Genomic DNA, 12,404 nt, shown 5'->3' with positions numbered 1-12,404 from the left:
GCTTTGAAGCTGGCAGGTAACTAAAGCAACAGCAACCCTGCGTCGGCCAGGCTAAGCGCCACCTGTGGGCAGCTGGTGTGGACCCTGGGCTCAGGTCCTACCTCTGACAGCTGCTCTCAGAAGCGTGTGAAGGGAACTCTGCCACGGAAGACAGAGGTTCTAGTGAGTGATCAGAAAGGGGGAAAAGAAACCTGGTGAATACATTCATGAATAGTGAGGACTGGGAAATTTAAGGTGCAGGGAGTCCTAAAACTTAGATGTCAAGGTAAGATCTCTGAGAAAAGGTTTCACATCATTGATTTTTTCTTTTTTAACCAATTCTTCCGTGCTCAAGAAATTGGTAACAGTAATCCTTGACACATGGCCCCCAGGATCAAAATTTGGTCAGCACTCCTTTCTTCTTCCATCTAAGAACGATATACGAGGACGTCCCTGGGCAGTCTAGTGGCTAAGCCTCCGCACTTGCAGGGTGGGGCCTGCGGGTTCCACCCCTGGTCAGGGAGGTAAGGCCCCACAGGGCCACCAGAACACAAGCAGAACTGTGTACAGCTGCGCCTCCATTCCTTAGTTAGAAACAAGCACTTTGGATGCACACTGAACTGAGCAACACTGTAGCTAAATCACTTAGTGATTTCCTTTATTCTAATCACTGACAGCAGGGGTAATGTTGCTCCAGAATGTCAGATTCTTCTATTTTCTTCTCAATAGGGTTAAAAGCACCAATAGAAGCTAAAACTGTAACGTGCACTCTTTACTTTCATATTTACACACATGTGGGTTCTGGGAAGGGACATGAGCATATTTATACACGTGGGGTTTGGATTTACACACACGTGTGGGGTTTAGGAAGGGACATGGGACATGAGCATATTTGCACACGTGTGGGCCTGGGGAGGGGCATGGGACATGAGCATATTCACACGTGTGGGCCTGGGGAGGGGCATGGGACATGAGCGTATTTACACACGTGTGGGTCTGCACGAGCAGCGTTTCAGCTGCAGTCGGCTTGAGAGGATGAAGCACATGCACTTTTTCCAGTTGGTTTATTGCACGTCATGTACAGTCATATGTGGTTCTCCATTCACATACGATTTGGAAAGACCTATTTCAACTTTTCTCTGTATATACAATTTCCACAAGTTCTAAATGTTTCATACACACCACTACAATATAAGTCATAAACGATGTATTTGGTAGTCAAAATTTCTCAATAACAGCACTTTCAAAAAGATATGTATTTTTTACTCTGGGAGCTGCGCTTTGTCTGCAATGCGGTGTCTGCCATGAAGGGACAGCGACACTGTAAGCGGTGAGAAGCCCACGCTGTGCTATTCGCTGCACCCACCGGCCACGTCTCCTGTGAACTGACACTTCCTCCTCCTCTGCCAGCCCCCTGCAATTAGTGCAGCAGAAAGACAGAAAGGAGAGTTCTACACTTGGGTGAACCAGTTTGATTCAGCATTGAGTACCAGGGAGGCATGTAATTTTGTTATGTGTCTTCATAGCAAAGGCATAGGTAATATGTTAAGAGAAACCACAGATAAAATTACATGTGTGTACCATATGAACATTTCTAAAAGTAAAATTATCTATAAAATGAATCCTTTTTCCATTTTAAATAAAATAGAAACTTCTGAAGATGTTTAAAAACTACATTTACTTAGAAACTTTATGAGTCTAAAAAGTTCTCTGGATAATTTTTGCTATTAAATAATGGATTATAATCCAACAATACGTTTCACTCTACTAAAAATCACTTGCTGGTAACCCTACAATTGCTAATTGTTACCAAGACATAACAGACACCTTATTTCAAACACACAAACCCCTCCCCCTCAAAATGGAGAAACTTTAGACTGTCATTTATAAAAGTTAGCTGGTAAAGAAGAGTCTTGATTTGGTAATGAGCAAATCAATGTAATGTAAATCACACCTACTGTCTGCTTTTGGTGGACTAAAAAAACTTACAGCCCTTTATATTCATTCATTATTTATTGAGAAACCTTAACCACCTCTTGTGTGAACATTCACATATCTTGGCTTTATGGACAGGGTGCTTTGACTGCCCCCGAGGTGGGCTCTCCCACACAGAGTGTACTAGTGTGCTGGTGAGTATCGACTTTCATGCTCCATTTTCCCAAAGAAAAAGATGCTTGACTGCAAGTACATAACTTTACCAACTTCTCAACTGAAAGCTTAACTTCCAATTGCTTTGTCAAATACTAGTAGTATAAAACAATAAGCTGACTCTGGCATTTTATCATTCTGACAATTTGGTGATTTCAAGTTTAATACTATTATAGCCTGTATAAAAATGGGTTTTGTCATTTTTGTTTTTTAAAACTGGACTTTTCCAACATAAAAGGTGGCAATACAACGTAATTATACATAAAAGTACTCTTAACTGAAAATGAGATGAGACTGCATTCACAGACTTCAGAAAATGTAGAATAAAATACATAGAAATTCTTCATCAACTTCCGTACATGGTACCACGATGACCTGTATACTAGCAGCTTGAAAGTTATCTTCAAATTTTCACAAAACAATATGTATTAACTGTACGGCAATGTGAACTTTTAAAGATAGTAGCATATTAAAGCTGTCTACCTAACAATAATAGATTGCCCCCTCCCCATCAGAGAAACAATATGTTTGATCAAAAGAACCATCTAAATTATGGTTAAATCTGATGCTCTTGCTATTCTACGTATTTCATGTATGTATATATACTATGGGGCTACGTTCTGACAGTCTGGTTAATACCATATTGGTGTGGTTATGTCTTCTGGAACAATGTGACTCATTTCAGCCCCAAATTTTAGAACTTTAAAATAAATAAAAAGCAATTTACAGAAATAAGGCATTATTTGCAAATGCAAAAATTCATCCTGAGAATTTTTATTATCCAGGAGGACCATTTCACAGAAAAGGAAATACCAGTATCTGTGAAACATAAATGCACCTCAAGAGTTAAAAGAATAGGTAAGTAGAGGTCAGTTTACCTAGGCTGCAGCTAAGAAAAGCGTGAAGGTAAGTTAATAAATCTAACTCCCATGCAAACCACGGTATATACACCGCTTTTCAAATGCACTGTTCCTCCCCCTCAGACTTCTTGTACTAAAGTATTCTGACTGTACTGTGGAACAGGGCGAGAGAGAAAGCTCAGCGATGCTGTCTGGCCTCGTGCTGGGGGGGCCTGCGTCTGTGGTCGTCGTGAATGGCGACGCGGGGCTGGCCTGAGACACGGAGCCACTCTACCTTTGGCTTTCCTTAACAGGAGCAGCTAGCCAAAACAGTTCATAACTGTATACTGGAAAAACGTCCAATTAAAACACCAATTTGAAGAAAGGTAAAACGTCACCAGATGCTTTGCTTTATAATGTGACCATTAGATTATCTACTTATAGAAAATTAAAAAATGGTTCAACAAAGAATCAAACTGGTTTCTTGGGTATATCATTACGATAAATCTCTTTACCCTTTACGCTGTGAGCAGACAGTGATTATTTTGGAGAAGGAAAAATAAGAAAGTGTGGAATTAGTAATGCAGAAGTTGAAAGGCAGGTGGCACGACTAGAAGAACGCCTCAAACCAACACTACTTTGTTCCCATCTCTCCTGGCACCTCCCCTCAAGGTAAAAGGCCAGAATAACCAAAGCCGCTTTAACAGCAGTGTGCGGAACTGTCAGCTGACAAACAACATACAAACAAGTCACGCTATGTTATCTGTGGTCACTTCCTTCAGGGTTAGTCCAGTAATTCAAGACTTTACATTCTTTTGTCTTTATTTGTTTATTTTAATTAAACATGTAAAGGTTAATAAACAGACATAGTCCAGAGTTAGTAGGTTGATATTATAACATTTATTAAAATAATGCTATGGGTTAATAGAAACAGCAAAGAACCAAAGAATTAAAATGCAAGCTATGTAAAATCCCAACTAAAACCCAAAAGTGTCTAATGTATTCATTCATTAGCTAACTAAAAGCCCAAGAAAGACAAGACACCCAATATAATAAAGTACTGCAAAACAATTGGCAATTTTCAGTTATCAAAATTGTGGATTTTGCATTTTGTATCCTTTTCTCAATCAAGAAAAAAATTCTTTTTGAATGTTATATAACATACATATAAAACAAGATAGAAAAATACATTATAAACTTGTAACAATGGCTGTAAATACATTATCTTACATGTTTCTCATAGGCAATAGGTTGGTTATGGTACATACACAGCATGAAACTACTGAGATAATAAAGAATCGACAAAACACATGTCAGCTGTACGTAACATACAAGCGACACTCCCATCTACCCGCGCTAAAAATTACATAATACTGTCAGAAAAAAAAAGTCTTAAAAACTACATATTTTAATAAGAAAGAAATTCAATAAAGAATGATAATACTGAGAACCAAGGCATTCAGAGATTTCAAAAGTCATGCTTTTTTTTAGTTGATCCAAAATTTTATCAACTAAGTTTTCAAACGTTTGTTCAGAGCCAACATTACTCATAAATGTCACGCATTTATTTCATACATTTACTTTCTTCCCCATAAAAGACCTTTGATAAACATCTAAAATGTCCAGGTATAACACAGTTGAGATGAAACTGGATCAAATACTGGTATCGTTTTTAAACTATCACCTCAAGTGTTTGAGTGTCGCAAATTTATTCAACCAACCAAACAAAATAAAAATCAAAATGGCACAGCACATATGGTAAATAAATCAAAACAACTGTATGTGTAACAGAAAGACAAAGCAGTGGCGCACTAAACCAAAGCTAGCTGAATACAAAACAATGAATGTCTATTGCATAGTAAATAAACTGAAAACGGTTTCCAAGTGAGACAAGATGATGGAGGTCACCGCGAAGGTGCTTACTGAGCTTACTGCTGACCTTTGACTGTGAAGCTGTGAAGGTATGTAGAGGGCAGGAGTTGATGAGCTGGGGACCTACGGCCACTCGGCATTTGCCACATCTGGTACTGGGCATTTAATGATCACTTACAGATCATTTAGATCTGCAGGCCAGAGTTCAGATGTAGAGCTTTGTGCACAAAGCACTTCAGCTACAAAACTGACTGAACGTCCGGAGAAGCTGCAAGTTCATATTCTTATGTAGTTGAGTGTAATGTGCACAATGATGCTAGTTTCTCACATTCCTTTAAAGTTAAACTGGGGCTGGGGGCGTGTGTATGTGTGTGTGTGAGCACGCGCGTGCGTGTGGGTGGGTGGGATTGTGTGTGTGTGGTGGCGGCTTAGGCCACTAAAACCAGCAGAGATGGACTACACAAGCGATCTGGTTCCGAAGAAATGAGTCTGATTTAAATTTGGGTCATTTAGAAACACTGTTATCCAGAATGAAAATCACAGATTCATTTTTGTGAAAAAGACGGCTGTGTATACTATTACCACCGATTAATAAAGAAAAATCCAACAACACGCCCACCAAATAAAGTTCTAATTTTGTCTATGAAATAAATGGTGTTCTGATCACACGTAATTTTTATTTCAGAATCCTCTGGGCTAACATTAAGTATACCAATTACCAAAAGCACTCAATTATTATTTTAAAACGATGCTTTTAAACTTACTTGTTAGGAATTAGAAAAGTTATCAAATTTTTTCACAGTATCAGATTTGGCAAATTGATATCAAGGTAATGTGGCAAAAAATCATTTAATTCAAACCATCAACTCATGTGTCTCCCCTCACATCTTCTTTCACATACTGGGCGACTGAGTGACAGGCATTGACTTGTATTCTGAGGGAGGAGCTGATCTTACAAGACACTTGACTAAATGACCATGAAGGAAAATAAGGCACTTTCTTTTCTTTAGACTTATTCCAATACTTAAAAAATAAAAAAGAAAGACAAAAAGGCTCTTTTGGTCTTTTGTTTCTTGACAACCACCAGAAAAAATCATTTAATGAAATAAAGGGTTTCTTTGTTCTTTTTCTTTTTTTTATAACACTTGAAAGTATAAAATGCTACATTTCCAAAAATATATATATTTTTTCTGCACCAGCACCCTTGTATAGTAAAAGTATCTACTTTTTTTGTTCATTTGTTTCAATGCACTACACTTTATCTACAATTTCATTACATGTATACAGCAAATAGGCAAGCATGGCTTTTACATCCTTAATGATTTTTTTCTATACAGGGAGGTTTAAAAAAAATATTTGAACAGTTTGCCCAGTAATGTGACACATAATGCATGTACCTTGTTCTCATATATTTTTTAAAGGAGGTGTAAAATAAAGGTTCAGTAATTTTAACTCAGATATTTATCTTTTTAAAAATAGTGTTGCAGTTTTGTTCTTTGCATTACTTTCCAAAATTCCTTGTTAAGTTTTTCTCTCATGGCACACTTCTAATACTTCAAATTTTGGCAGGCAATATAAAAAAGGCTGCAACTTCTGCCCTTTGAGGGCACTGTAGTGACTAAACAGCATATCAAATTTTGAATACTTTTTGAAATCACTTCACCAATGACATCCCTGACCAAAGGTTCATGCATGATGCATCAGCACACAGTACATTCAGAGAGCTTTGACTCGCTATGAAGAGAGGTTCCTAGAAGTCTCTCACAGTAACTGCCTCTGTCACTGAGTAGTTAAGGGCCATCTGTCTCCCCTTCTGAAGTGAGGCCTTCTTACCGTTCGCTTAGGGTGGGACATTACAAGATGATCAGTGCTGTGGGATGAATTGGGCCTTATTGCTTTACTACTATTCAGTGCAGGTTCTAGAACCACTTTCACCCAAACAGAAAAAGAAAAAACAAAACAAACAAAAGCTGAGTTGGAGGACAACGATTTCTTTGTCTTTTGTTTGGTTAGATGGTAAGACGAACGGACAAGTGCCTCAGCTCGCTGCACTGACGACAGGCAAGCAAAGGCGATTACCAGTTAACTGATCAGCAGGCAGGCATGGTCAGGTCATCATTGGGTGAAGAGTTCAGAGGTCAGAAGGTCATAGGTTAGTTGCCGGTGGCGGCTGGGTGGTTAGAAACAAAAAACAAAAAAAAAAAAAAAAAAGAAAAGAAAAGATAGAGAAGAGATTAGTTTCAGCTAGTGACGGCTTAATGACAACATGAAAAACTAATCACAACTAATAAAAAAAAAGCATGTTTAATTCTGACAAACTGATTGACACCATCTACAGAATACAATAAAAATCATGACAATTCCATATCATGATTTGAACAAATGAAGGAGAGCCCACTCCCACAAAAAAAAAACAAAAACAAAAACAAAAAAAACTGTTAACAGGAAAAATAGAAATAAAATACAACTAACAACTAATAGTTAGTAGCAGTCAATGAAGGAAACTGGAAAACAACATCAATGAATAGGTTTGGTATACAGAATTCTGAAACAGTCAGTGCAGCTATCAGTATCTGACTGCTATTAAGCATTAGTATTCTCTCAGATGCAAGCATTAAAGCAACTATTAATGATGGATGTGATTATTAATAATCAATGATTAACAGAAATGAATCTAAAGAAATTTTAATTTCTATGAATAATCTGGTTCAACATAAACTCTGGGCCAAACAAAGTTTCTTTTGTTCAATAAATGTTTATTGCTTTTTCAATTATTCTATTTACAAACAACATGGAACTTCTTGGCCTCATGATACAAAGCAACACTAAACTGTAGTCTAGCAGTGTGGGCAACATCATGGGAACCAGAAAAGGGCCAGGCCTTCTGCGCCGGCCAACACTTTCCAGCTGGAAATACTATTTTACACATATAGAACACTTATAAAATGCACTTGCATGTAAACACTGTAAAATCCTGCCATTTAAAATTCTATACTCAAAAGCTCTAAGTACATCAAAAAATAGAAGAAATTTCTAATTGATACCAATAAGGCATTTTAAAACTACAAACAGCTTTCTTTATTCAATTTCAAAGCTAATACTCTGCAAATACAATAAAATCTGACATTTCATATACATTCCTGCTTTATATTTTATATTTTAAAAGAAGCCACCTGTAAATACTATTTTCTTTTGCAAAATAACAAACAGAACAAAAAAATTAAAAAAAAATTACAGTAAAACATAAAGTAGTTCTCAAGTGGAAAAGTTATCATTCCCAATGTCCTTGAGTTGCTCCTTCCTTAATCAACCTCTGTCACATTCTGCTTCACCAAACTTGGTCCACTTAACAGTAGTATGATTTTTAAGACTCATTCAACAGCTTTAATTATTTCTACTATATTCTGAGGTTTGAGAGAGTTTTCTGCACTGCTGCCACTGTGACTAAGGCAGAGGAGATGCGAATGAAAAGGTACTCAGTGCAAAGGCAGATTCTGTGCCATGTGATAAATCGAAACCTAGTAGGTGTAATGTTCACAGAGTCTGAACGAGCTATGTAATGGACTGGTTTACCTTCATATAAAAAAAAATGCTTTCTAAAAGTCTATCACATAGGACAGCTTATAAATACTACAAAAATACTGTATCTTCAATGTGACCAAATCTTCCCTGAATTTGTTGAAAAAATTGGAATTTTATTTAATTAAAATAAAAACTGCTACTCCAAAGTTAAAGAAGAAAATAAATATTTCACATGATGTAGTCATACCACTTCATAGGTACTCCAGAAATATAGAATCTTAAAGCATTCTTTAAATTACTTAAAATTTTGATTAAAATTGTATTAAGCTTTTTATACAAATTATGTAAATGATGGTTTTTGTAAAATCATTATTTAGAAACATTTTGATTATGCCTTTTTGAGTGTGGAACATATAAACAAGCAAACTCCTGTTTCTATATATACCAGTAAACCTAGAATATGTCCTCTGCCAAGTCCTGGCCTGCAGTACACACAGGTGTGTCAACCGTGCAAAATCACTGACGGTTCATTACAACTAAAAAGTCAGTTGGTCTTTTACAGGCTTCATATTCAGTCTCGAAATACGTGTACGGGGGGGTTATTTTTAGTGAAGAACTAGATGTCTGTCAACCATGCAGTACTCTAAATGCTCATAAAGAATTACATGGTTATACGTCTAAGGGCTGAGTTTCCTTGCATAAATGAATACTCATAATCTTCCCTTCAAAAGATTAAAAAATAATCATTAAAAAAACCTCAAAAAATAGAGAAAACAGTAGTATCATAAAATAATTTAAGTGAAGGACTTCAGACCTCTCCCTTAGACCCAGTGAGTGCTTACAGTGATAGTAACAGCAGTATACAAGCATCTGTTATTTAAAAAAAGGAAAAGAAAAAAAGAGCATTTCGGTTTGCTGACATTGCATTTTGAATAAAAACAGTGACAGGACTAATGAAAACACATGAACTACAAAAGAGCTTCTCATGGAATGTGCTGTCAGTTTCAAATACGGTATAATCTTTCTAATATTTTCAACTGTCTCAAGGCACTGGAGTGTTGAGTAGACCAATAATGTGGTAAAATAAAATTATGAGAAATCTCTTTAAAAGGGCATGCAGGGAAAGGCTAACAGAAGGAAAACTACTTGAAAATAGTCTTTAGAACTGTTTTAGACACTAACAATGTAAAAACTCCCAGCTCTTTGTGGAATTACTCAATTTCCTTAAATTGAAGAGTTACTTAAAAGATTTTTTAAATTTCCTCCTTCACTAGGAGACTTTCTGACACAAAAAGGGTCATTTATTTCCTTGTGGTGCATGATGTACTTATATTTATATTATCTTCATAGATAACCGCTGACCTTGGGGGGATCTGTTTAGTCAATAATCTCTATGAGTAATATATGTATTAGTTAAAAGTCTTAAAACTCTTTAATTATGTATGATGCTAAATAAATATCATCAATGTCTTTGGAAAGGTATTTTATTTTGATGTGGACAACATTTGCGTCCATCAGTATTTAAGATAACTATGTGAAACTGACAGGTTAGGTCTTTCTCAAGTTCATAGAAAATGTAGGATTGGGGTGTAAATACATCACTTTCCACCACTAATACTAGAGACCTTGATCAAATTAATTAGTAGGTAAAGATGTGCTATAACAGAAGTTTGCAAAAAAAAAAAAATCCTTTTTTAAAATCTTGCTTTGGATTGCTACCTTGTAATGACAAACTCAGAAAACAATGTCAATAAACCAAAATCATCACTCCTCAATAGACATAAATAATTTTATAGAAGGGTCCAAGGGCATATATAGGACACAAATTATACATGTGGAAAAGGAGAAAAATGAAGACTTATTTTCCAGTCATGGGTTAGTCAAAAAAGGTCTTTCAAACAGCTGGATTCATGTCACCACAAATGTTTACCTTCAGCTAATTCATTTTAGCAGCAAATGACAAAAATCAAAGGATCTGATTTGGGACAAGAATGTAAGAATAAAAGGGAAATGATTTTCTCATTTATTAAAAAATCCTACTTCATCAAAGTCATCTTCACAGGCTCTTGCTGATTTCAGCTAAGGACCTGACATGTATATCCTTGTGTGTATACAGTGGGGTTCAAGTGTCTTATTAAAAAGGAAAATGGAAACTAAATCTTCAGTTTTCTCCAAGAGGACACAGGAGGAATATATTCCTTTACTTCTCTCATTAAAGCACCATCTGCTTAGTTCTTTTTGCAAAACCAACCCAAAATTTCAGAACAACTAAAAGGTAAATTAGGGCAAAAAATATTCCTGAAAAATAAGGCAATATCAGAATTTAATAGCTCCCCAGATGGACTAATTTACATTTTAGTAGAAATAAATCATTGTACATACTAAAATAGAATTTAATAAATTAAAATATGAAGGGAGGAAAAGAAAACATCCAAAAAACCCAACCCTTAAATCTTTCAATTACTATGAATTAATTTAGAAAAGGAAAAGAAACGATGGCAGGCAAGCAGTGATGTTTTTCCATCAGGTGTGGTGTCGCAAACTTTATGAACACCCAACGCATTTCTCATAAACAAGAACTGCAGAACTAAACTAACCTCGGTCTGCGGTCACAATCCTTTGGTAAGGATGGACACGCATATCGTGCCTTCGAACTTTAGTAGCCACCGCACCTAGTTAAATTGCAATTACCAAGACAAAGTTAGAAAACATTCACAAGGGAAAAGAAACAAACATTAACAGCAGGTTTATCACAATGGATTTCAATGTTCATTTACTACAAAAGTTTTGTTTTAGGAAACACGTTAAGGCACAGTAGTCTTAAAATTAACCATTATATGTTGCGTATATATGCATCTATTAATATTGCATTCATTTCAATCATCTTGGCCTTAACCTATTTTATCCATTCATTTATAATCCCAAGTTACAGATTTCATGAACTCTATTAGATCCAAACATAGTTAGGCTTTACTAGTCACATATTCACTGAAGTGCCTTTCTTGCAGCAGGACTACTTAAATAATGCCATGTTTAATACTGACAATTATTTGCTAACCTTAAGACCACACTTCCAGAGTCTATCACTTAAGAAGGTTTAAATGCAATTCTTAAAGCCTACAGATCGTGGTTCTAAACTTCGAGTCAATAAGTATGAACTGCAATGAATTAGGTGATTAGTAAAGCGAACAGTACAGTACACTTAGCAGTCAGTACACTACTGTACACTCCTTATAAATTACCGTTACTCTGTAAGATTACAGACGAGACCAATTAATAACATACTTTTATTTTCTATCAGTGTGCAAAAAGTGCAAGTAAGTCACTGACTGCTAGGCTAAGCTTCCCTCCCACCCCCCTGGAGGCTGCTGAGACTAAGCATTTGTTAAATTCAGATCTGATGAGGGTTCAGTTAAGACCGTTCTTGAATTCTTAGCCTTTCGTTGGGAAAGCCATACCTAAAGATAAAAGGAAGGGAATTAAAAATTAGTCATCAATGAAGATTTGAGGCTAATACCAATCTCCTCACTACCACCAACACACATGTCTGCATCTGTTTTGAAGGGCACTGCTTATTTTAAAATACTCATGTGAGACTTGATATATAGCATGCATGTTATCTGTGTGCAAGTTGATTATAACATAGCAACTTGAAATTCATTTTCTCAGTTCTCCAAGTGGTCAATATCATGTTTCACTGCTTAGGTGGCAAAGTGAGAAATAAAACTGATAATGGAATCTTGCCATTTAGTGCTCATTATTATTCACCTTATGCATGTCAATTAGGTATCTGTGTATTTTACTTTCAATTTTGTCAGTCTAATAATTAAGTATTATAAATAAAAATTTTCCAACACAACAAAAGCACATTGCTTTAAAATGGGAAATTTTACTGCAGTGCCTCTTGCTGTTTCTAAGCAGTAAACTGGTCCATCACCCCTTTTTCATTTTGGAAAAACTAATCTTATGTAAGTGTAATTCGCTGAGGCAAAATCAGTGAGATCTTGCATTGAGAGTGCTGGAACAGCAGCTGGTGGCTCAGAG

At 36.1% G+C, this 12,404-nt stretch overlaps 1 protein-coding gene across 1 annotated transcript in view; it reads right to left on the bottom strand.

Moving 5' to 3' along the window:
• Positions 1–1,026: 1,026 nt before the first annotated feature.
• QKI (QKI, KH domain containing, RNA binding) overlaps positions 1,027–12,404 on the bottom strand; it is a 158,983-nt gene continuing 147,605 nt past the window's right edge. The window contains exons 10-11 of the mRNA XM_010836742.1: positions 10,958–11,032; positions 1,027–7,008 (exon numbers count right to left, since the gene is read on the bottom strand). Coding sequence (XP_010835044.1) covers positions 6,992–7,008; positions 10,958–11,032 — 92 coding nt within the window. The 3' untranslated portion in view covers positions 1,027–6,991. The remainder of the gene's footprint in view (positions 7,009–10,957; positions 11,033–12,404) is intronic.

This window comes from Bison bison, unplaced genomic scaffold, assembly GCF_000754665.1.
Source record: "Bison bison bison isolate TAMUID 2011002044 unplaced genomic scaffold, Bison_UMD1.0 scf7180017864065, whole genome shotgun sequence".
NCBI classification, from domain to species: domain Eukaryota; kingdom Metazoa; phylum Chordata; class Mammalia; order Artiodactyla; family Bovidae; genus Bison; species Bison bison.
Note: the sequence above shows the minus strand (reverse complement) of the source record. Positions and strands in the feature narration are given on the sequence as shown.